The 26,307-nt window shown below is 43.9% G+C and overlaps 1 protein-coding gene across 1 annotated transcript in view; it reads left to right on the top strand.

Moving 5' to 3' along the window:
* Positions 1-5,912: 5,912 nt before the first annotated feature.
* The window catches only part of TFCP2L1 (transcription factor CP2 like 1), a 31,981-nt gene continuing 11,586 nt past the window's right edge, over positions 5,913-26,307 (top strand). The window contains exons 1-6 of the mRNA XM_056496628.1: positions 5,913-6,156; positions 10,281-10,432; positions 23,119-23,195; positions 24,768-24,873; positions 25,121-25,227; positions 25,807-25,959. Of these exons, the coding sequence (XP_056352603.1) occupies positions 6,095-6,156; positions 10,281-10,432; positions 23,119-23,195; positions 24,768-24,873; positions 25,121-25,227; positions 25,807-25,959 (657 nt within the window). The 5' untranslated portion in view covers positions 5,913-6,094. The remainder of the gene's footprint in view (positions 6,157-10,280; positions 10,433-23,118; positions 23,196-24,767; positions 24,874-25,120; positions 25,228-25,806; positions 25,960-26,307) is intronic.

The raw sequence follows: 26,307 nt of genomic DNA, 5'->3' as shown, positions 1-26,307 counted from the left end.
AAACAGGGATGGAGCCTACAATGGATTGCATCAACCATGGCTCTGCTGCTGCTGTCTTGAACACCTCCAAGGATGGAGATGCCACAGATGCCTGTTTGGTAGCCTGTTCCAGTCCTTTGGTGAAGAAGTTTTTGTTAATACTCAGTCTAATCTCCAAGTGATAGCTTGTGGACATTGCCTTGATCACTGCTGCTAATGAGAAGTGTTTGACTTCATCACCTTTCTTAATGTCTTTGCATAGTGGGCTACTATTAGGACCTGACTTGACCTCATTATCCTCAGACCCAGCCAGCCTAACGCCTTCAGGCTCTCCTCACAGGAAAAGTGCTCTGTGCCCTGAGTGTTTCAGCAGTTCACATGCTGGATCCTGTCCAAATTCTCCACCTTGAACAGGAAGCTCAAACAGGTGCAGTTCCACCAGCATCAAGGAGAAGGGGCAATAGCTTTCCTTGAACTCATGCATGACAAGGAATGGTTTCCTCATTTGTGGCAGGGGGAACTGTTGTTTTGTACTTAATCTTTCAAGATAACACTCGAATCCTCCTCAGTAGGGCTGTTCTGCTGTCAGTTGGTTCCCAGCCTGAACTGATGCATGGGGTTATTCCAGCCTGGTGCAGTGCTTTGCATGGCTCTGCAAAACTCAGTGAGGCTTCTCGTGGCCTCAAGTTTCCCAAAGTCCCTCTGATCAAAGCACTGGTGCTCAGTATGCCAACCACCCCACCCAGTTTGGTGGTGCCTGCAAAACTCCAGAGGGAGTCTTCTGCCTCTTGTTCAGGCTTTCAGGATTCACTTTCCATGAGCAGAAAGGACACAGCCTTGGTCTGTGGGATCTATGGACTAGACATCTTCTGGCACCTCTTCTGCTTTCCCACACCCACCCTTGGCAAAGCTGGCTGAAGCAGTCAGTTCCTGCTGCAGCCTGGCTCCTGGCCTCTCCTCTCCCTGCAAGTGCTGACACCAGTGTTTGGGGCAGGGTGGCAGACCAGGCTGGTGGGCGGATGTGGGATGTGCTCAGCCATCACAGATATTCTTGGCCCAGCTACAATTTTTCAGCTATGAAGCAAAGCTTCCAGCAGCAGAGCTGTGAGCAGAGCTGGGCTGCTGTCAGCTCTCAGTGACGATGCTTCACCTCCTTCCATGCTCCCCACAAAGCACCAGGCAGTGATGGTCCCCTGCCCTGCCACCCTGGTGTGTGAGGGTGTGATGTATTCATGCCACTCCAGGACAGGACACAGCACAGACAGTGACCTTGGGCAGAGAGACTGTAACTAACCCCCAGTCATGTTCTGGGCACAGCTGTTTGCAGAGTCAGTGTCTGCTGCTGGCCAAAAAGTACATGATTTTTTTTTTTTCTGCTGTTGTTATTTCTTTTCTTTTCCTTTTATTTTCTTTCTTTTTTTTAATTTTTTTTTTTTTTTTTTTTTTAAGTCATGTGCTGCTTTCCTACTCATGCTGTTGGCTCCAGAGGTTTCTCTTGCAGCAATGTAAACACGGCTACTGTGTGCCCTGACGATTGCAGCCTGAAGTTCACAATGAGACAGCCAATGCCAATAGATGTATAATGAGCATTTAAAAAGCACTTATTTTGTCATCCAATCATCCATCTTCCTCATTGTGTAAATATTTTTTTTTCTTTCCACAACAAAATGACTTTAAAAGAAATGTTCACCAGGAAGAAAGAAAATTTTGATTCTGGTGATAAAATCAGGACAGTCAAAATGATTAATATGACATTGGGGAGAGCTCGCAAATGAGGCTTAATTTCTGTGGCAAAAAGACCTCGTGGATACATCAGTACTATGTTGTGCCTGGAAATTTAGTGGCAGCTGGAAATTTGATGGTGACCTCTGATAAGTAAGAAAATGGTGAAGGTTTTAATGAATGACTTGAATAAGAAAATAAGCCAGTCTGTGTGGTATTCTTCCTGATATTTGTTTTGCTATTAAGTTGAGTTAATGTGGTTCTCATTGTGTCAGGATGACTGTGTTGACAGCACATCACGACATGTGAGCATCGGGGCAGTTTGACTGTCAGGGAGGGGACAGATTGCTGCACACTCACGAGGCAGAGCAGGGAGGTGACTTCAGTAAGACGGCATTTGGAAGCCTTTGGCAGGAGACGTCAGAGCAGAGATTGTAAAGATAGAAAGAGTCCTGGTGAGCTTCTTTGCTCTCCTCTGTCAGACTACCACAGCACCTAAATGAATTCCTTTCTGTTCAACTTTTTTTGGTGAAAAAAAATTAGTCTGTAATTATATCTAGAAAATGGGGATGGCTGGAGGTGGCTTTAACCACAAAGTTTGGGAAAGTTACATTCATGGTTGATTACATTCCCTGCAGTCTGTTCTCAGCCTTGCTTTATTAACTTGCCGTGTTTATTCTGTGGCTCTTGTATCTTTGTTGTGAGGTTCAGGAACATTTTTTATGAAATGTTGATTTTCCATGTGAGTATTTATAGTCTCTGTTTGAGTCACCTGTTAATCTTCCTCTTGTAAAACCAAAATAAGCTCTGTGTTTCTGTCAGTATAATGCACACTTTCAAGACCTTGTCCATTCTCAGTTTTTCCAGTTCAGTGTCCTCCTTCTTGGCTGTAACACCACGACTATATTCATACTCCTGCTGGTAGCCACTGCCCAGAACTTCTGTTCAGTGGAGGGCAATGGGAACCCATCTAGGCTGGTTTCTATCCAGTGGACCAGCATGGAATACATGAGGAGACCTTGAGAGTCAGTGGGCTACCTGTGAAAGCCTCTACTTGCCACTGGAAGCAGCCCCAAAGCCTGTCAAAGGCAAAGCTTTTTTTTTTTTTTTTTTTTAATTTAGAGCAATAAGGGCTGTGTAAAAGCTGTTCCTTTCTTCATTCATAATATTGCAGTTGATTAAAACCTCAGGCTTCCCATCCTTTCTAGTTTCTGATGCCTTCAGTGTTTTCCAGGGAAATTTGAACAAATTTAGCCAGTCACAGCCCGGCCACATTCTTGATTATCTTGCCAAGCCTCCTTCAGTATAACTCCCCCAAGTATGCCCAAGCCAAAGGCTGGAAACCTGTGAGCTAAAATACACAAAAAAGCAATGCAAAAGGCACATGCTGACTACTTTTCCTAACAGCATATTCAGTGCTTGGGTGATCATCTCAGTAAGTCTCTGCAGCCCATTGCAGATCCCTGCAGTTCATCCAGATTCTATGGTCTGTGCATCAGGAGGGAGGTGAAGTAATCCCTGAATAACCCTAGCTGATGCCACAATGATCTAATGGCAGCTTTTGGAAGCTCTTCGATACAGTATAATGTTCACCCTTGACTCTTTAAGTTAATCTGGGGCTTTGTGAATGTTGCTAAACTGATATAGAACATCCTGTTAGACTTCCCAGAAGCAACTGAGATGTTTGTGATGGATGTCATAAAGGTATAGAGATATTCTGTTTCTTTTCAGTTTCATGCAGGTGAAGTGTATAGCTTCTTTTACAGATCTGTAGGCATTCCTACAGTGTTATAATGCTCACATCCCTTTAGCCCCTTGGCTAATGGGAACACTGTTCTTCCAGAGCAGAGAGGGAACTGACTATGTGACTGTATCTCAGTCACTTCACTGCAAATTCTACTAGTTTGGTTCCAGGTGCTGAAAAACACCTGATCAAAACTTCTCGACTCCCCAGTGAAGCAGATGAAAAATGTTTCCCACTCAGTGCTTAGCTAAAGGGATTGCAATGAACACTGAAGCAGCAGAATGAACTTTTGGACTAACTCTCTGGCACACTACTTGGGTTTCCAGGAACAAACATCCACAAGGAAAGACACTTGTTTTTTAAATACCTTTTTTCAACACAAAAAGTATACCAAGGTCCCTTCATTGCATTATCTCAAGTAGAAAAATCCATCAAACTAAATATTCAATCAATCCCTTTTAATAATATGATCAAAGTATTTTACCATGGCAAATTGAACAAGCATCTAAAATGAGAGATGAAAAGCAATCAGCAAAGAAAAATCAGCAAAGAAATTAATCTAGGACGAAGTAGGAGAGTAAAGTGAGGTTTGGGTGAGAAAGCTGTGGTGGAGAAAACTTCTTCACTGAGGGGTTGTGTTAAGATAAGAGGAAGAGCAGATGCTGGGAGCCCCAGAGGGGAGCAGAGGATGATCTGACCCATGAGATGTGCTGGGTTCTGAAGGCCTGGATAAAGTATTTGATGCTGTGGTACAAACTTCTGCACTGGGGGAAGAGCAGCACTTAGACCAGAAAATGGCTGAGATTTCTTTCAGGAGAGGTAGACAAGGAATAAAGAACTCTTTTTCTTCATCAGATTTGGCTTAGAAAGGAATGGGAAGGACAGGAATGTTGAGAAGACAGAGCTGCTGCCAGAGTCTCTGTAAAATCATTTAGTAGATTTCACTTTATTTTCTATGTTCATCAACAGGCTAGAGAGGAAATCAATGGGATTATTTGAAAGTAATTTTCATTCCAACATATGTATTTTCTAGAAGGATAGTAAAGAAAATATATCACACCAGGATCCTTTGTTTCACACAGTGTGGCAATTTACTTTTACATTGGACTTCATATTCCCCCGTAGGTGCAGCAAACTAAACTGTGGAAGGATATTTACTATTTAGAGAAGTCCTTGGACAGCTCAGCAAACTTTGCCTTGTTTCTCTGTCCAAGAGCTATATATAGTCTTTGCTTAATCAAGGTCTCAGATGTTGTGTGAGCAGAGCTAAATGATTTCAAGAGTATAAAAAAGAAAACTCCAGCCATTTTGCTTTGCTAGAACCAGTTTGTCTGTGTAGTAACTGAGGATACCATAAAGGTGCATTCATTTGTGCTATTTCTTACCTCAAATTAACATCCTAAAAACTTTCAGACTCATCTCTGTAAAGCTGCTTACCTTTCAGCCTACTTTGCTCTTTACCTCAAGATACAAAAAACCAATACCTATAGCTATATTGCATCTGACTCTATTGGGCTTGACCCAACTATGATCTGTAAATGCTATGACAATGGCAATATTCTATAATCACGGCAGGAGAATAGAAAATTCATCTGTCTGAAAAATCTGTCAGTGAAATCTGACAGCGAATGCTGCCAAATACCCTGAGTAAAGTGCCTTTTTCTCAGGCGAAATTTGACCAGGAGCCTCATGCAGAGGAAGCCCTGTCCTGAAAAACGGACTGAAAGGTGTTTAATGACTCAGAGTAGTTTAGGGTCTGTTTCCATTTCTGCTGGTGGACAGACAATATGAAATGACCAAACAGGGAGCCCCTCTACCCTTCTGTTCCCCCCTCCAAACTATCAGAGCAGACAGGGACTGGTGGGACATGAAGGTGCCCTGAGAGCAGGAAAATTACAGCTATGGGCAGCTCTGTGGGTGAGGATCAGGATCAGCAATTTAAAATGGAAAAGAAGCAGATTTCTCCGTGTTGTGTGTGGGAGTTGAGATAGGAAAGACAGGAGGGTTTCAACTGGGCTAGGGCTGAGTTTAGTCTGACACTGCTCTTTTCTTCATCCACCTCCTCTGGCAAACTTTGCCTCTTGCTCTCTCACTTGGAAAATACCTCCTGACATAAAGGTCGCATTAACATGAGGCACAGGGCAGTGTAAGAGACAGCACCGAGCTAAAGCCATCAGCTGTCGCTCGTTTAAAGACAACAGGACCTCAGCGGAACCTGTGCAGGGCTTGCACACTGGTGTCGAATGGAGCGGCTCGGTTTAAAGCACAGCTCAGAGGACAGTCGGCAGCTCCAGCTCGCCCTGGGTTACCGTGCCCCCACCCCGGCCCCAGGCCCCTCACATTCACCCTCACCCCAGGTCCCTCAGGCCGCGCCCCGCCAGGCCCGTCCCTGGGGCCGGCGCTCCGCCCCGGGGCTGCGCGGCCCGTGCCCGCCGGGGGCCGGGGCTGGCGCTGGGGCGGGCCGGGGGAGGGCTCGCCCGGCTGCGGAGCCCCGGCCCGGCCAACCCGCGCCCGGCGGGGCTGAGCCATAAAAGCGCCGGGAGCCGGCGGGGCCGCGGTTCCAGCTGGCGGCAGCCGTGCCGGGCACCGTGGGGTGGGCAGCGCGGCCGCCGCTCCGCAGCGCAGGGACCGCCGCCCGCCGCCCCCAAGATGCTGTTTTGGCACACGCAGCCGGAGCACTACAACCAGCACTCGACCGGCAGCTACCTGCGGTGAGTCGCGGGCCGGCAGCCCTGGCGCGGGCGGGTGTTGGGTCGGGTGCCCCCGTCCCGCCCGTCGGGTTTCCCGGCGGCGCTGCCGGTGCCCCGCCGCGCCGCTCCCTCTGCCTGACAGACCATTCTCCTTTTTTTTGCTTTCTCTTTTCCCTTCTTTACATGTATATTTTTACCGCCTGGTTAGGAAAGCTCTGTGCGGCGTTGCTGTATTCTTGTGCCCGGTTCCCTCTCCTCGGGCTGGGGTAGCTCCAGGGGAGGAGGCACGGAGCGCTGTCAGAGGTCTGCGGAAAGCGCCTGCTGGCACTTCCAGAAGGCACCCAGTTTTCTGGGGATGGGATTTCTTTCTCTGCTTTTTGGGACGATGTGTGAAAAGCGCAGAATTTCACTTTCTGAACTTGCCTAAACCAGCTTTTTCCTGCCTCCGCACAGTTGCGTTTAATTAAATGTGCCTAATTTAAGTACAAGGGCTGCTAAACAATAGTCTGTGACATGTGTAGCACAAACCCGTGTTTCCTCCCTCAAAACGATGTCAAAGCAGGCAACTTTGGGAGTTCCCTTTTTGCTGGGTGCTTGTGAATTATTTGCTTTCTGAAGACGTAAAGCTCAGCCGTCTGCTGGTGTCGATTACTGGAGTGGGATTTTGCTGAACTGTGGCAGTGGAGACCCTGGCTGTGGCCCAAGAACCCTGACTTTCGAATGTACCCCCAAATAACCACTCTTGAGAGAACATTGAGTTTGTCTGGGGAAGCACTTCGAACGCAGATAATGCTTCCTTTTCAAGGAGACACGCTATCTTGACTATTCCTGCTGCATATCAGTGTACTTGCAAAGGAATTTTATTTTGGACTAAATAATAATCTCCTATTATCAAATGATACAATATTGGGAGATTCTTGCCTTCTGGCAGCTTTTCTGTTTCTTTGTACAAGATTCTTCGTCTCCTCCCTCTATGTCAATAACTCAGTTTCACAACATGCATGTGGCAAAAGTCTTGTTCTCTCTTGCTTTACACTTGCAGATCTGATTAATTAGAGCAGTGGAAATGGTACTAGCAGAGGAGCATCAGCATTGGTGCTTGTGTTTATTAGAGAGTGTTTACAGTGGTCAGGCTGCTTGATTAACTCCATGGATTTGTAGCAGGGGTTCTACAAGATCATCAGGTCTGGGTCAGGCTTCACTCCACAATTTAAATTCCGTTTAATGAGCCAGAAAACACATTAGCTTATTTTTGCTGGCTTGAAGCTAGCTGGGGGATGAAGGATACCTGTTCTGTCAGGAGGGCTGCTGGTATGGAGGTGACCTGTTGGTGTTTCAGGAACAAACTTCAGCTTTAGTGAACATGGTGGGTTTGATCTGGGATTAAAATCCCTACAATCACTTTTATGGCAACAATGCCCTTAGGTGTTTCAGGCAAGGTAGGTTGAACAAAACCGTTGGATTTTACGCAGGGATGGCCAATTTACTTTCCATGAGAATGTGTCAAGACATGCATTTCTTACAGGGGCATTTTTTTTGCTGAGCAGTGCCATTCTGAAGGCTTTCCTTACCCCCTTGTGTGACTGCACAAGAAGCTGAAATGGTACAATATTTGAAGTTGCAGTAAGAAAAGTTTGTATAAGTTATATTTTACAGAGATCAAGAGCTTTCTGTGTATTTGAGACATCCGTGTATGTTCTGCTGTACCTCAGTGGTATTTGTAGCTGAAGCAAGATGATATTAGAGAAAAGTTCTTGTAAATATTCATTCTTTTTTTGTGAAAACCCAGTATGTGTTTTACTCTCTGTTCTGTCAGCTGACTGAACTCTCAAATAACTTTGTCTTCTCCCAGGTATGCAAGCTAACAGTTATTTAAGGCCAGAACTGTAAATCTGTAGCATAAGGGCAAAAACTGGGAGAATTTTAAGAAGTTCAAATTTTTTTTTTAATTTTTTTTTTCTATATTTAAGGATAGGAATGACTGTAAAAGCCTGATTCTCCCATACTTGATTTACAACTCAAGTGAAGAGTTGAATAAGTGTTGTGATGGCTTATATACTTAAAAATTCTTTTGACCTCATTCAAAGTTCCAAACACTTATAATAAGGTTGAATATTTAAGAGGGTCTTGACCCGAAGCAGTTATACCACAGCCCATTAGTTCAAATGCTCTAGAAATAAAAATGTGACTAACTTGTGTGGCTCTATTGGAGCTTTGATATGGTGAAGCTTTTCAGAAACCAAGTCATGAACTCCTGCATGCTTTCAGAATTCAGCCATCAGACAGCTGTGCTGAGAGGTGCAGGGGTGCGAAGAACCTGATGTGAAATATGTATTTAAATTTAGACTTCCCCTTGCCTAAATTTCTCAACTGTTTCAGGTCAGGATATGTACAAATCCCTCACCCCTAACTGTTAAACCCAGGACAGATTTTGTGCACTGTTTCTGAAGAACTGTAGGAGTTTTTGGGCGCTGGAGTTTTTGACCTGTTCTCATCTGTAAAGCCACAGGCATTCAGAGAGCATTGTGCAGATGAGGGGGTTAGGAGCAAATGTTGGCATCCTTAGGAGCAAATGTTGGCATCCAGGCTGAGTGAGATGACTCTGGAGCCGTATCAGATCCTGCATGTGTGTGGAGCAATGCTATCTATTTCAGAAATCTACTGCAGGCATTTCTGTCACTTCATTACTGTAGTAAATCATCACTAAGGAAAAAAAAAAAACCCTCTCTGTGGCAGCAGTTAGGCAAGAGCTGTGATTATGTCAGTAATGCCAGGAAGCAAATGGGGCTGGATGCCTTCGAGTGGCTGATAGTATTGAGGGCGTGGGGTTGGAAGAGAGAATGGAAACAGAGATGGGTTTCTTTTCTCTGCATCTGAAATGGCACAATTTGCTCTCTGGCATTGTTTTCCCATAAACAGGAGTACCTGTGTTTGAACCAGGCACTTGAGCAGTTTACTCTAAACTGCTGCTGTTTCACTGATGACCTGGGTAGCCTTCAAGGTTGTGAGTGCTATGAGTGGATCATTAACTGAACAGGCAAGGAAAAAATTCTTAATGTCCTTCCAGGGTGCATGCCTGGACATGCTGGTTGGTTTTTCTTAGAGCATTTTGTGTATGGGATTGTCAAAAGGAGCAGGACTGCATCCTGTGTAAAGAGAATCTCAACTCTTCGCACATTTGGAAGAAGTAGAGGAGAAAAAGAATCACTCATTCCGAATTGTCACAGTGTTCAGTATAATCCTCCTAATTTGGAAGGGTATTAGTGTTTTAAGTAGATGGACACGATGATCAGCTGTGTTAGTGACATAGGAAAGGCTAATGTGGTTCTTCAGTATCAGACAGGCTGAGATAAGGATGCTTATTCCTGACACCTCATTTTGTACTAATCAACTGATCATTTGTTGAGCTCTCAGCCTTGTTAATACCAGTTCTGCTTGGGGATTAGTGTGGGTTGGGATCAGCCTGGGAATAAATCAGTAAGCAGGTCACTATCAACATTTTGTAGAGAAGTGAGAACCGGGGCTGTGTGCAGGTCCCAGTGAAGCTGCTCGCAGGCACCCGTGTGTGCATTCACGAAGGTAGCCCACTGCTGACTTAGGAGCTGTGTGGTTTCTTGGGACCAGGTTTATTAGAATGCAGGGAGATAAATCAATTAATCCAGCTGTTCATGCCATCATTTACCTGAATATCTCCTTTGTACAACTGGCTGCTACTTGAAGACATTTTACTAATCTGACATTCAGCTTTCAAAGTGCCCTTTCTTGCCTTTTTTTTTTCTGAAAGGTTTTCATCTGAGAACTCTTAATCAAATATGTCCACAAGGATGAAGGATCTATTTTCTATATTTTTTTCCTCATCAAGAAGACTGCTTAACTTAAAAGTAAATCTGATTTATTTCTTATAAACTAATTCTCAGGCATACTCTGTTTTACCAGTGCTATGTTCTATTGTGTGCAGTGCTGCTATCCTCGATGCAGAAGTTGCCTGGTTACATTAAACAGGCCAAATTCTTCCTCTTTTAGCCACTCTAACCCGGTGTTTCTCCAGAGACCACCCCTGTTATTCTCATGAGAACCAAATGCAGATTGAGGGCAGGATAGTCCATAAACCCTTTGCAGCTGACTGTGTAACTTGTGCATTGCAGAGATGTCCTTGCGCTGCCGATCTTCAAGCAGGAAGAGCCGCAGCTGTCCCCTGAGAATGATGCCAAACTGCCCCCCTTCCAGTACGTCCTCTGCACAGCCACCTCCCCTGCCGTGAAGCTGCACGAGGAGACTCTGACCTACCTCAACCAAGGTAGGGTCTGCAGTGCACTGCAGGAAGGAGAGGATATTTCCTGGGAACAGTTCATGCCATTTAATCTCATACTTTGCCTTACCGGGAGGGCAGTGGGATGGGAAAGGAGGGATAGGAGGGGGGTGGAGGAAAGGAGGAATATTTAATTTTCTGCATTTAGATACCAGATTATCAACTATTTTAAAATAATGAAGTACCACTGATTTAACTGTTAGTTAAGGCAGTGTTATAGCATGCCCAGTTCCCTGTGGCAAAGTACTGGCTTGATCTCAGACAGCTTAAGGTACAGCCTCCTGCCTTCATCTCACAAGGCCAGACTGATGAAGCAGATGGGCCAGCTTGGACTGGGGAGGGCTCTTACCACTGCAAGTCCCCTGGCACTGCTGGAGGGCATAGCCAGGGAATGGTTTAGCAGGTATCCAAGGGCTGCTGTGAGGTCTGGGCAGAGTGACATCTCTCCCACAGGCTGGCTGGTGTGGCTCTGCTCAGTGCCTAACTTGACAAGTTGCCAGGGTTCAGTGCAGCAAGGTCCTGTATAGCTGACCTCACAGACTAGTTCATACTCCTGGATAAACACACACTTTGTTTCTGTGTTCTTTTCTTTCCCCCTCTTTGGCAGCATTTGTGCAGATACATTTGTGGTTGGTGTTTGGCTGTCACTTTGCAGCATGTCCTGTGTGTAGGTCTTGAGAGAATCAGACCTCTCCATGTACAGGTTATGTTAAAATATTTATGCTCAGTTTCTGCCAGGCTGTAAAAAAGGACCTAACAACAAGCTGAAGGCTGTCTGCCCTCTTACTAAAAATATTCTCATGCCTCAGGATACTGCCTCAGCTCCTTAAGCTTCATGCACTGAGTAGGGTGGTCACTTGAGTGCCTCCCTGGGTAGGTTTCTCTTCATGCTGGTAGAAATCGGAGCCCCGACCTCCCTTGGACTCCGACCTCAGGTGCAGCTGGCTGCTGGATCTGTCTTGGTAGCTGCTAGACCCACAGAACCTCCACAGAAAAATCAGTGAAGTACTGCAGGCTCTACCCAAGGAACCAGGTATTTCCTGTCACATAAGCTGGCACTGCTTTGTCTCTCAGGATCAAAAGATGCTTGAGATATGTGACTGTGTCATCTCAGTTTATTCATCTAAACACAGCAGATGCCAGGAGGTTATAATGGGGTGTATCAATTGTGAGATTGAGATAAATCTTCTTATGAAATAGAATTCTTTCCTGTATTGGAAGAAAAGATTTTATTTTTTTTTTAAATGAAAATCTGTTGACAGCCAAATATTTTAGCATACATGAAGCAATGCCTACTTTGTTACCTTGGCTGGGAAAAAGTTAGACAACTCTTAATGCAATACCATGAGTTTAAAAGAAAACAACTGTGTGACTGGAGTGGTCCATGCTTTCCTTTGCAAAGTAAGCCTGTTACTGCCTTTTAGATAGGCTTTGTCCTGCTTACTGTTGCAAGGAGTTGTCTACTGCTAAGTCTTGACACTGCTTCCTGCCTCATTGGCATTTCTTGGATATAATCTGTCCTTCATCCCTCAGGGTGGGATGTGTGTTTGCAGAATACACCCTGAAGAGCGTGAAGCTGGGCAGGCCTGGAGGAACAAAGCAGGGATGAGGCTGGCAGGAGCTGGGCAGAGTTGGGAAGCTGGAGTGTCTAGTTTCTTTTAATGGGCTGTTGGAGAGCATTGCTATGGGTTAAAAAAGGGATGAGGATTTAAAGGCTCTATCAGAAAATTATTCCCCTTTAGTAGAGTTATGTTCTCTGAGCTTGAGAAGATGCATGAAGGGGACCTCGAGGCAGCTGAGGTTTCTGGAACCAATGCTTTGTGGCATGGGAGAAGAACTGGCTGACTCCAAAGCACTGTGACCCAGCTACAATGCCACAGCCATCTTGTGAAGCAATTTAAAACCATTCCCCTACACCTTATCAGCTTGTGCTGGCTGTAAGGAAAGGGACTCGTCTTGCACCTTAACCTCTCTCTGTGTTTATCATGGATTGGCCAAGTGCTATTACATAAGACTTCCCTTGAGTGTTGTGATGGATTACTGTAGCAAATGGGTAACTTCATTAATGAATATCCCCTCTGCCCTGCCTGTGTCAGTTGGCTTTGTAGTAAGGTAGATACAAAGACATAGTGACTGCCCAAGCACCAGGAAAGCAGTTCACATCCAGTGTGGTTACTTTCCCAAACTGTGAGTAAAGGGTTTAGGGTTTTCTGCTTCCTGGGTGATTCTTGCTGCTTGCTGTTCAAATGTTCCTTCTCAATTTTTCACCACTCAGTTACTGACTTTTTGTCATTCTGAAACAGCTCTGCTTCCTGCCCTGAAACGCATTCTCCACCTGTTACTGGCTTAGTGGTGGTGAGTGGACCAGATCAGGAATGCCCATATGCAGAACTGCATGGAAGAAAGCTCTGTCAGACCTGACCTGTGGGCTGTGGAAAGCTGGAAGTGCTGGGTTGCAAACTGAAGGCCAGTTGCATAGCAGAGATAGAAGAGGAATCAGTGGAGAGTTTCATGTGAGATCTGAGAAGACTTCATGTGGGCTAGGAAGGAGGACTGTCCAGTGGCTGTTTGTGTACAGGTGGGAGAGGGCTCCAGGCTTGTGGAGCATAATGGCTTCTCTTAAGCCTTGTTACTTGCAGGATTGACCACAGGGGTGGTCATTGTGTTGAGGAGGAAGAGGTCTTTGGCCTGGACTCTTCCCAGAGATGAGGCTGAGAGGACTCTGGAGCTGGAAACCAGAAACCAGTGTTTTCACCAAGGGCAGGGGGAGCATTTGAGAGGGAGCATAACGGAGTGAGCTTAGCTGTTAAGTTGACTTGGGGACATTCAGCAGTGGCAGAGTCCCAAGTTTATCTGTTCCAGTTTGAAACCATGAGTGCTCTCTGGCCACAACTCTAGAACCACCAGCCTGTAAATGAGGTAACTAGAGTCAAATCTGTAGTTTGGTTTCCAAAGACTGACTCATTACACTTGTCTTTCCTGATCTCTTTCCCCCCTGCCTTCCCACATGCCTTGGGAAACTGGAGCCAAATTGAATGCAGGATTAATTTGCTGGTCCTTAGGGCAGTTAAGAGATCTTTACTCTGGATCTCAGGAGGATTGCTCATCCTCCTGATGGGACAAAGTACAGGCTTATTAGTATGGTGTCTCAATACCACTCCACCTTCAATCCATGAGACTGGTAAAGGTGCTGTCCTTGCACTGGAAGCTGCTGCTGGCATTACTCCTTTGGTCAGGGATCACATCTGTCAACAGAACTACACTGTCCAGAAGTCTTGCAGCACAAACATCCTAACGTTTCTGGAACTAGCCTGCCTTTTAGCACTTTTTCAATGTCTCTTGTGGATAGGGATTTTAAGACAAAGAATCAACCAGCAACCATATTACAAACCACTGCTTCGGCAAGATGGCTTGATGCAGTGCATATTCCATGGTCTGCAGTCATATGGGGTGTGGTTTGACCATGGCTGGTTGAAACCAGTTTCAAACTTGGACAGAAATGGAAGCAATGAAAGGTGGTTCCAGAAATTGCGGCAGGAGGAATGTGGAAGAAACAAACGCTGTGTACAGTAGATCTGAATGCTAATAAATGTGAGGAAATAAAGTAATTCTTTTTAAAAAACAAAATGTCAAAAATCACAAAAACCTGAAAGTCATTGCCCAAGGGAATCAGCATGTAGTGCCAAAACCACATGTGGACTGTGAGCTGTTCAAGTCATGATTTTATTTCATGACCGGCATTGGGCTGGCTCAGAACCTCAGATGTTAGCTCAAATAGAGGGAGGCTGAGTTTGGTGGCAGAGGGTCACTGAGAGCAGGCTGTGTGAGAAATCCAGCCCAGTGTCCCAGTGGTACTTCAGAGTAATTTGCCGTCATCTGCCTGTGAAGTTTTCTTGGGCTCCGTTCAGCTCTCCCGATCTGCACTATGTGACTTGTGGTTCTTGGCTGTGCAAAGATTTTAGTGTACAGCTGGTTAGGGTTTGGAAGGCTGGACACCTCTGCTTTATGGTGTCTTCTTGGAGTCACCCTTAGTGTCAGTCCTCGATGGTTCAGAAAACAAACAAGCCAAAAACCCAAGCCATGAGGGAAAAACCACTAATATCTGAGAGAACCTGTGATACTGGAATGTTGCTGTAGAGGTGCATTAGCAAATGATGCCTCATAAACCTAATGATGGACTTAGTTTGAGTCTGGGTCACATCTAAACAAGGGCCCCAAATTTCAACCCCAGGGTGCCAAGGCATGTGTCCAGGTTCAAGATCTGTGGGCATAGACTGGTAGATTTTAAATGATGCTTTTAAAATCTGTTGGGTGTTGTCCTGCCTCAGCTCAACTGCAGATGTGATGGGGCTGCTTCTCCATAGAAAGTTGCAGGAAGCACTGGGCAAGGAACAGCTGAAGAGGATGCTTTGGAGTACATTCCTAATTGTTTGGGTAGGAGATGAAATTGCTTACAGCAGGAGGCAAGAGAGAACCTTTGCCTCCCTTAAAAAGTCTAAAGTTCAAATTTGGCTGTCTAATCTTCTACAGCCAGAGAACTCAGTTTTAAACACTGAGATTTACAGTAAATGAAAAAAGCTGTTTTATATTGACGTTAACTCATACGTAATTGAGTTTTTATGGGGTCACAACTGCCTGTATGTTTGTACTTTTCCTGGAACAGTTCTTTATTTGCCTAAATTAAGTGTAGAGAAGGCTGAGTGACCAGCTCTGGCTGGGTGTGCTTGTGGTTTAATTATAGCTCTGTTTATGGTGATATGTTTTCTTTGTCCTGTGATAGGAACTACCTCTTTTCCTAACAGTCACTGACCAGGCCCTGGGCATGTGTGAGTACTCTCTTGCTGGTACCTTCTCCCATGTGGACAAATGTTCCACCCTTGCCTGAGATCACAGACACAACAGTGGCTTTGTGTCATTGAGACTGTGAGTACCAGGTGCTCCCTGGTTCCTGCTCACCCACCCATGCATCTTTTTTCCCTAATTCTTATGAGGTGCCATACTGCTACTTGACCCCTTTCCACTCTGTTCTTGGGTTTGGATGGCTTAAAAAATGAAATGGCTAACAAAGCTAATTTGTGTTTCCCATTTCTGAAAGTGGCTTTTGGTGTTTTTGGTTCTTCATCTTTGGAGAAGGAATTTGTCTCCTGCCTGACTTTGAAGACAGCTCTGAGTAGGTTCTGGTGTCTCAGCTGAAGCCATTAATTGTGCTAGAAGCAATTTCCCCATATGTTTGGCAGCTCTGTCTTCACTTGGCAGCCCAGGATAAACAACCCTGTCTCCAAACCACACCATCCCAAAGCTCACTATGAATCTTGCTTCAGATGACAGGGCACCTCTGCGTAAGTAGAGCATCTGACTTCTGTTGTCCCTAGGAAGCTAGAATCTCAGTTGTCTTTTAACCAAGAGGCTGTTTTCTATTCTTCTTGTAATCCTTTCTTCTGTTGCTAGCATCTGGATGAAATTCAAATGAGATTGTGAACTTGCTGGATTGTAGCCTGTGCACAGCTCCTACTGGAAGCCCCTAGACTGCGTTTTGTTCCCCCATAAGTCTTCAATATCTGTGAAAAAAGGGAGTGCTCAGAAGTTCCTCAGAGTGTACTGTAAAGTATGAAAATATTGGGAAGATTTTTGCTTCTATTCCACTTTTTTTTTTTTACTTTACCCCATTATCTGTATGTGAGATTCCTTTAATTATGACAGAGAATTTTTTGCCTGTGATTTTACAGGATTTGATGTTTGTGTGAATGTTACTGTCAATGTGTGACGATGTAGAAATTTTCCAATTAGCTTCCTCTAATTTGTGTCCTAAAAGATCACATTTTAAGTAGCAAGTAAGAAGCTTGAGAAATACTGTATGTTTGACCTGATTAGATGTTTTTGTAGGAGTAATATACATTTTTATAAGAGAATAAATTTTTTCTCCCTGAAGAGGTAGAGAGAAAAAAACCACCTTATTTTTCCCATTTGCTTCCTACCAAGCATTTAATATGTGTTCCTGAAACTAGACAGCAAGCAGTGAGATTCCTCACTAGTGCCACATTTGTGGCTGGTGTGGAAGGTACAGTTAGCTTTGATCCCATCTCCTTCCCTGCCCTGTGGTAGCAGCCACGGTGGGAGTGGGGCTTGACTCTCCCAGTTTCCTATTGCAGAAATGTGGTGAAGGATGGGACTTAACCCGAGGGCATCTAAGGGAGGTGCTAAGTGGGGTCAGGATTCATACTCAGCTCTTCAGCATCCCTCGTCAGCACCTTCACCCAGGACCATTCTTTTTGGTTATCTGAAACTCAAGTAAATATTACACAAAGCTACTCCTTCAGAGCTATAAAACCTGTTGTTCAAATTGACTTAAAACAGGTTGAAACCAGAAAAAACCTGTATTTTTTACTTACACAGAGAGGGCTGAGGTTTTCTGAGCTGGACAGATGTGACCAAGATAATCCTGAGTGTTTCAAGTACATGCTAGAGAAGTGGAAAGAAATTATTTTCACAGGGTAGGTATTTTTTCAGCTTTCTATTGGAGGTCCATAGTTTCTTCACTGATTAATTTGTATCAAAAATCAAAGTTTATAACATGATTTAGATTAGGTGAGATCAAGTGAATCAAGTGTATGCAAAAGAAACCCAAGTGCCCACAGTGAAGTTAGCAACTTGACATGTTTTTGTGTCTGCTGGCTTGTTTTGTGTCCTTGATTCAAAGTGAGTCTGTATTCATTGGGGATTTAAATGCACCTCCCTCTCTTGAGTGGAAACCATTGTAAATGAGGAGTATTTCTGTTAGTGCCTGTTAGCTATGAAGTGTCACCACTGTAGAATAGACTGTCTTCAAAAATCTGTGGAGAGTAGGACTCAGAAAAACGTCCATATAGTAAATAAGCAGTGAAATTTTCCTGTAGCAAACTTGGCTCCAAGGCAGCTCTTTGGCTTTCCCATAAGAAAGAAGTAGGGAAATAGAAAAAGGGGCATGAAAAACCCCCTTGAGTTGGGGGCACATTGTAAAAGGAGGAAAAACATAAAAGCGCCATGATGACAGTGAAGCTCTGTGGTGTGGTGGTAAAATTAGGAGATGAATTGATGTGCTGTGTTTGTTCCTGTAGCATTGCTGCCCTGTTGGTAGGGGCAAGCAGAGCAGGAATCCTCAGTATTGAACTCTTGGGTACCAAAACACGGTGGAGCTAAGGGGCCTTTGTGCAAGGGAGGAGGCAGATGAAGGCCCACAGTCAGTGCTAAAGGCACGTGTAAGTTGTGGTTCTGATTGCCACAGTACAGGCAGATTCAGAAGGAGACCACACCAAAGAGTTAATGAGCATTGGTCATGAGTGGGCAGCCCTAATGTAGATGCAATCTGGACACTGAATGCCAGAAACAGAAGATATGGCAAGGAGTCAGAGGCTGGCTGTATTGACCCTGCTCCATGTCTGGCTGCTGTGTTGAAGATGGGATGTGGGGCAAGATGGGCCTGCAGTGTCAGAATGACTCTAGTGTTCCTTTTGCATTTCCTGGCCCACAGCTTGTCCTCCTTTGCAGGATTTCCATGTTCCTAGCATAGTGGGAACTTCCAGGGTGGCCTATTGTGTAGCTGGTGAATTCATAATATCCACTGGATAAACATCTACAGCATCTTGTCAAATGAGGCTGCAGTAAGCAACTGCAGAATATCCACTGTCATTTGTGGTTCATGGATTGAGGGTTCTGCTTTTGCTTCTTGTCCTGTGGAGTGTCCACACATGGATCACTTGAGCAAGTCTTATGCTAATTTTTATTTTTGCTTGTGACTGGCTTAAAAAGGTGTGTGTCATCAAGCATGCAAGTTCACATGCCAGCTCTGCTGCTCTTGTCTGTTTATCCTGAGGGTTCATGAATCTTTCTTGTCAGAAAAATCTTTGTGTGTGCCTGATGCCCTGAATAGTTGTGTTTGGCTGTTTCAAAGGTGGTCCTCCTGCCTGCTGGTTGTGCTTTGGTTTGGTATGATAAATGCTTGCTTTTTTTCTCTCCCCCTCTTTCTGCATCGTGCATTTGACTGTCAGCATTCCTTTACCTTTATCTGTGCACTCTTTAGGATGTCCATATAAAGTTGCTAAATGGAATTTTTATTGGCTTGGCTTAATAATCAAACAGTTTCCAGGCTGGTTCTGTCTGGTGCTGTGTGGATCCATTCTGAGGAAGAGGAGTCTCTGTTGGGTTGTTTTTTTGTTTTTTTTTTTTTTTCCCTTTTTCACAGACTTTTGTTGGGGATATTGCTTATTCAAAGGTTAGGGTTTAATTAATTTTTGGAAAGGCTACTTTGTTAGATTAAGTAAGGCCCGAGTCATATCAGCCTGAAACATCAGCATCCTAATTGGAAATTAGTTTATTGTATTGGTGTATTGTGCAGAAAACCACAAAATGCATAGTGCAAGTGGCCCTTGAAATGTAACACCAAAACAAAGAAAGGCAAATAGGATATTGTGGTGGTATAGTAAATAACATTTGGACAAAGTGTAACTTGGAGCATAAAATGGTGATAATCTTTTATATTCAGAAATTACCTAAAATTTCTGATGGCTGTCTAAATTCCATGGAACTCAGTATGCTGTTAACTTCAAACAGGTGAACTCATTCTTGTGGTGAACTAAATTATTTTTTATCTGTAAAGTGCTTGACTTTTCTGCATGGTCATGCCCACATTTAATGCGTATTAATTATCAAAGACAATGCAAGTTTGAAAAGGTAAGCAATCTATAAATCCTCCTACAGATAGGTGGAATTGCTTCATGAATTGTGATGCAGGAACTCTCTGGACTTGGGTGGGTACTACATTGTTTGTAAGGTGAGTTGCTCAAACTCTAGGCTAGGAGGAGATTACCTAAATTTGCTGTTGCCCAGAGAATGTCTGTTTAAAATAGAAATTACAGTATATCATCACCTGCCTGAGTTTTTGTTCGTGCCCCTGAAGCTTTCAATGAAGTTGGGACACAAACTGCATCTCAGGAATGTGCTATGATTTTCTGAATATTTATTACTGTCCTCTTCTCTGCCTGAGGTAGGGAAGAAGGATTGTGGTGAGTGAGCACTGGGTCACACAGATGTGCAGGAGGCTGCTGCAGCATCAGCTGTGCTGGGGATTGTTGCAAAGTGTCCATTTCAGGTGGTAGCAGAAGTGCTTTAGGTGCCCCTGTGCTTGTGTCCACTATTAGACCTGGCCTGGGCTATTCAATCAAATCACTGTAGTCTCAGCACTGGTATCCTCTGCTCCTGTCTCCATTTTAACAATGCATATTGACTTGGAAAGTTGTAGTCTGACTTGTACTAATCTGAGACAGGTGGGAAGACTCAGTAAGGGGGAACTCTGTATTTCAGCTTTGTTTTGAGCTTAGCTAGTTGTAGTCTGACTTGGGAACTGGAAATGCAGATTGTTTAGTCACACTTCCAGACATGTTCCTTTACAGATTTGGTTACCTGACCAAGAATGATCTGTTACTGATGTAGTTTTAGCAGAAAGCAGTCAGTGTGTGCCTGCTCGTGCTGGTGAGTCAGCGATGCAGGATTCATAAATGATCTGTGAATCTTGTGTGACTTCTTTGCCCTCCTTGACACCAGGGGGAGTTCAGCTTTCTTCAGGTTAGATTGCTATTCTTTGCTTTATTTTACAAAGGGAATTTGTTTTCCAACATCCAGGCGGTCATTCTTCAGAGCCCTTTTTCTCTACAGTAATAATTGTAGGGATGAGATTGTAATTCACCATTTCAGGAGTTTTGCTGTTAGCAGTGGTGGAAAATATAGGGTGAACAATGTTTGGAAGGTATTTTTCAAGGAAAAAGTATAATCCAAGCAGTTTGGTTCTATAAAAGTGCCAGTATCTGAATGCTGTCCATGCTAATAAATTCTGGGTACCATAAGCCACAAAGCAACGAATTTGCTGGAAAGCTTTAAGGGGAATAAATTAAAAACCACTACCAGAAGATGGATATGTAAGGGAACTTTGAGGAAGGAATTGGGACCAAATTCTCACTGACAGTTTTGCAGAATGGGGAAAAACCTTCATGTTTTCTGAAGCTTGGCTGGGAGCAGTCTTGTTTGATAATCATGTAGCAAGTCAAGTTAAACATTCAGAGTTCAAGGGGAAAGCAGTTAGCATAAAATACCATTTTGATTGAAGCTTTGCATGGCATAAACTGCATTCCAGAGCTTCCATCAGATGACCCATATATCTTTCATCAAAGCATGTTATTTCCTCTTTGGCTTTCTGTTTAATATTAACTCTGTCTACACTGCAGTTTCTTTTTCACTGGTCTGCAGGGTCTGTTTCTGAGTCCTTCCAAGGTGAATCACTCCTGTCAGGTGGAGATGTGTGGTGCCCACTGCCTGCCAGGCTGCAGTTCTGTCCCTGTCCCATGCAAGGGATCAGAGATGGCACACTACAGAGTTTTTGAGTGCTTGGTGCTAGTTTGAAAGGAACATGGATGATTTTTTTTTATACCCATGATTTTCTTTTGTCTCACTGTAAATGATGATAATCAGATCAGGCTGGCTAAAGAGCGAGAGTGTAGCAGTGCACAAGGGTGTCCCAAAAACCTGCTCACTTTTGAAATATTTGCTGAATGGCTGACAATGCTTCTGGTTTGACCATTGCCTTCCTCCATAGCACAGCTCATACCACTACATTTTGCTGTCCTTGTTACCCCTGAGTACAGTCACAAATGTATTTTACTGTCTCTTGCTTTCAAAACCAAAATTAATCTTCTATAATGATTAATTAGCCTCATATTTGCATGGGAATGACCTGTAAGTACAAGAGATGTTTGGCTGTGTAGGTGTGTTTGAGATGATGAACTATATCACTCTGTAGCTGGTGAAGTGTATCTCCAGACTGAACCACTGAGCAGCCTATTCATACAACATGGATAAACATGTACAGCACATACAGGTACATAGTGCAGCAGATGTGTTACTGTGTTTTAGTGCTGGACCTGGCATTCCTAGGTTAATGTTGGACTTGATGGTCTAAAGGGTCTTTTTTCTATGATTCTGAGAGAAAACCCATTTTTTAAACCTTTTTTTTTTTAACGTTAATATAACAGTGTTGATTGTGTACATATCTCTGAAATTTGCCAGGTGAACAACATTAACAAGTATCAGTGGGAACATTAGAAAGTCTTGTGACTTTAAGTGTGGAAAACCTCAATTTCAGGGCTCTGGTTTACAAAATCCACTTTTGTTGTCCAGCAGCCTTCAAAAGCAGGTCACTGTTGTAATTTTGTTTTACTTATGTGCCAAGAGATGTGTTAAGATTACTGCATGTTTCCATGGTTATTTTGGTACATCATATGGTTTATTCTCTGCTCCCCCCATGCCGTAAGTCACTTGCTGGATTCAAGGGTCATTTCCTGTTTGCAGAACTCCTACTAACATCAGTAGGGCTATTGTGCAAATATTTGGGGCTTCAGTATGGCCTCTCCTGTCCTTCCTTTTTTTTCCTTTTCCTATCTGCCAGCCAGCTGAATAAGCACAATTATCTCTCTGCTCTGTGAATATGGTCTATACTCATGTGGGTGAGATTCTCAAAGTCTGTCTGCCTCTCTGACATATCTGCTGTCATAAGTCTTGCAATTCTCTATCCAGATCCAAAAATTTAGCATTTTTGTCTCTGCTGGTAGAAGCTGCTTAGAGGGAGATAGATCTGCTTTGCAGTTTTCTGCAGGGCAAGTTCCGCAGGGACACTGGTTTAGCCAGAAAAACCAAACTGATCTCCCCATTGGTGCCTGCCTTGTCATACCTGTGCATTTTTCAGGAAAAGGGAGGATAGCAAGATGAACAAGAAAAGCTAGTTATAAGGTACACATATGCTCCATTAATCCTAATGATCCTATCCTGCCTTGGTACTGGTTGCAGGTTTATTGTAAAGACTCAGTGTAGTACAATGAGCTTTTGTACTTGTCTTAGTCATTTCTGTGTGTAAGATATTGAGACATCAGTCTCCTTTGTCAGCCTTGAAAAGATGTTTTTTCATAAACCAGTTAGCTGAATTCTGTTGAGCTGCCTAAATTCCTTGTGTGAGGGTGGTGGTTGGGTGATGGAGTGTGAATTCCCTTCCTGGAACTGGTCCTTGCACATGCTGTTATACCTATTGCTGCCTCCACACACATCTGAAGGAGTATTTATGCCCTTGGCAGAGACTCTCCAGGCCTTAGGAAACAAATTTTGCTTTTGTGGTTCACCAGAACACCTTACAGGCCTGACTGCTCCCTGAAGAAGGCAAGATTTTCCCCAGCTGCCATCCCTACAGAATCGTTCTCTGACCTGTTGTGCCAGCATCTCTTCACACAACATTGCTTTGGCAGAATTGCTTTAGCAGAAGGGACAGACAAAGGCAGCGCTGTTACAGCCATGTGGCTTGGGGGGACAACTGCCTCAAACACCCTGGTGACTTTGGAGGGTGACCAGAAAACCGTAGCAGCCCTGGGAGACAACTGTAATTGATGCCCTAATGGAGAGCTTTTAGCTACCCAAAGGCAAACCTTCCCCTCAGATTTCTGCTGTGCTTTAGTGCCTATCGATTACTGGGGCAAATGCATTATGTTAGCAAAACTAAGCTTTCCCTGATCAAACGTATGCTTTATCAGCCACATAAATGCCAGCATGACTCTCTCATTGCTACAACATATTAAACACCTTGGAAATGTTTCCTTAAACTCTAGGTCAGTCTTATGAAATCCGTCTACTTGAGAATAGGAAATTGGGAGAGTTTCAAGATTTAAACACAAAATATGTAAAGGTAAGGAGAAATATAGATTTCTTTTCTTCCTGCTACTACATACAGCCTTTAATGAAGGGCCTGACCTTGCTCCCACTGAGACAATGGAAAACACTTTGCCATTGTTTTTAGTGGGAGCAGGGGTGATGGAGTTGTTGAGTGCTAGTTTCATGGGACTATGCAGCTTGGCTTTGCAGGGTTTCAGGGGAACCTTTGTTCTGTTTTTTGTGATCATGACCCCAGAGTTTCACTATGAAAATTGGGTTCAGGGGAATCCCAAAGTTCAGTGGTGAACATGGTCAAAGCTGTGGAGAGGCAGACTTGTCTCCCTGCTGAATTGCAGCAACACGCCTGGGTTGTTACATGACAAATGGAGGGCCCAGGTGTTTACATAGTTCTGCCAGGCAGATTCTTATAGCTCCAGTTTACTTTGGTAATGGGCATAATGATGAACATAGAGAGCTTGATCATTTGGTTTGGGGGACTTTTTCCTGTTGTTTCCCCCATTGCCAAAACAGTTCAAATCCAAAAACATTGGTCTGGACCCTGGTTCTGGATCCAACCTTCAATTCTTGGCTGTTCTGCCTCAGGATTTCCTTTGAGAAGTGGGAACTAACTGTAAAATTTGTATTCCAATTTGGTTTTCAAATGTTGTTCAAGTTTAGGCCATTCCCTATTTGTCTTTTGACCCATTTCAGGTAGTATGCAGATTGGGATTCCAATTTTGCAGGTGTTCCTACTGTGGCTTGTTTGCATCTTGAAGCTAAGGTTTGATTTGGGCATTTCTCAGGTTAACTGACAAAAATTGCTCACTTACTTGATATGGAAGTTCCCAGCAAGAGTGTGGGCTTGAGAAACTGGCATGTTAGGGGTCATTAACTCACGTAAGTGTAGCAATCTTAATATACAAAAGAACATAGGAGTACTTGGGACTTGTCTGCCCTGGGGAATTGCCCTTATTCCAGCCTTTTTTCTCCAGTTATTGGCGTGGCTGCACCATTGCAGACCAGTCTTCTGTTACAGAGGCTTTCCTACTCTACCTACCTTTGTTTAACTACTCTGGGGCAAATCCAATGACTGGCTCTTAATGGCTGGAATCAAGTTCAATTCCCACTGACAAGATGTTTGGACATGTCAGCTCCGTTGGTGCAGGGACAGGTGAGCTGGCTTCCACATTTGCAAATCAGAATGGGATATACTGGGGTTGGGACATGGTACAGACATATTAAATATGGCCCCCATATGAGCCTTTTTGGGTGTTGAGGCAGTATAGTGATGTTTACATGCCATGACACCTAAGATTAGGTGGACATTGCTATAGTGCTTCCAGAGTGAATCCCAGAAAGCTGCACAGGGCTGTGTTACTCCTGTAAGATGTGCCCTATGAAGGGATAAGTGTTTCTCTCTCAGGGGTCCCTTAGGAATTTCATACACACAGTTATAATGGGTCTCTTAGGTGGACCCTTCTACTCTCCTCGTGAACGGGGGTGAGAAGCATAACAGATCAGCTTTTGCTTCTACTCTGGAAAACCAAAGTCATCTTGAGATAGGGTTCTGGATGACATTGTTGACATTGCTGTCTTTTTTTGACAGAGTATAATCCGTGTCGTTTTCCACGACCGCCGCCTGCAGTACACAGAGCATCAGCAGCTGGAGGGCTGGAGGTGGAGCCGGCCTGGGGACCGCATCCTTGATATAGGTGAGACTATTTCCTTGTGGCACCTCTGCAGTGCTGGGGACATGAGTGGTGTGTGGAGAGTTTGCATGTGTCTTCAGGCTTTTAAAGAATCCTCCATGTCTTTGGGAGGGAAGGAGATCTAGCACTGTAGGTCCCAAGTAGATATGTCTTTGGTGGCTTCGCTTTCACATGCATGTTCTGATTGTGTGGAAATGCTTTCTCTTCTTCAATTTAATATTTTTAAAATTTTAGGGGTTTTCTTCTACAGATATCCCGCTGTCAGTTGGTATCTTGGATCCCAGGGCTAGCCCGACCCAGTTGAACACTGTTGAATTTCTCTGGGATCCGTCAAAGAGAGCTTCAGCATTCATTCAGGTAAGAGATAAATCTTATTTCTATGGTGAACATAGTGGTTAGATATCTTTTAAAGAACTGGCGAGACAAAATAGCCAGTACATGAACAAGAGAGAAGGATGGTAATGATAGTCACTAACTCATGTGGCAATCATTTGTAATGAATTTGTAGGATACTCACTAAATCAATTTGCTGGCTACTTGTTAGATTACTACCTACTACTGCCAGGATTTCCTTTAAAAAATATTCAGACACTGGTGTTGCTTTCTAAGCATATCTTTTGTCTTGAGGAACTGTTCATAACCTTTGAGTTTTCCTTACTTTCCTCTTTCATGACTATTTCTCATTCTGAGCTTCAGCAGTTTTCAATCTGAATTAAGGATTTACTTTAATCAAAGGATGCTTTTCCTACTGCCCTGTTTCTTTCTGCTTGTTCTCCTGGTTACTATGTCTAAAGGAACAGAAATGAAAACGTATGAACTCTTCTGCCTCTCTTAGTTTTTTGTGAGGAGCCAAAACCTCATGTTCAGGCAGCTGAAATTCAGATGAGCACGGGTTCCACCTGTCTCCAGAGATGAGCACAGCTTCTGTTTTGCCAGGTACATTGCATCAGCACAGAATTTACCCCACGGAAACATGGAGGAGAGAAAGGGGTGCCCTTCCGGGTGCAAATCGACACCTTTAAGCAGAATGAAAATGGTGAATACACAGAACACTTGCATTCTGCAAGCTGCCAGATCAAAGTGTTCAAGGTATGAGGGAGTTTTGGCTTTGTCATCAACTAGATTAAGGCACAAGAACATGTAAAGGTTTCAGATTGTCTAGGAGCGAGGCAAATATTGGAGTAAAAAACCAGACTTTCAACAGGGTGTACTTAAGTGTTGCACCAAGACTTGTGCCAGTCTGTTGTGCCTCAAACACTCCAAAAATACTGAGCTATTTAGGGTATCCAATGTGTTTTGATGCTCCTAGGCAATCAAGACATTGAGATGTCTTCAGTTTCTTTGAATCCTCCATGAACAATAAAATTGTATTGCGGAGATCTTAAATACCTTCTTGTTGTTGTTGTTGGAGCAGAGTTTGTCTCTGTGATACCTGGA

Source organism: Oenanthe melanoleuca, chromosome 7, assembly GCF_029582105.1.
Source record: "Oenanthe melanoleuca isolate GR-GAL-2019-014 chromosome 7, OMel1.0, whole genome shotgun sequence".
Taxonomy (NCBI): domain Eukaryota; kingdom Metazoa; phylum Chordata; class Aves; order Passeriformes; family Muscicapidae; genus Oenanthe; species Oenanthe melanoleuca.
This window is presented reverse-complemented; position numbering and strand designations above follow the sequence as displayed.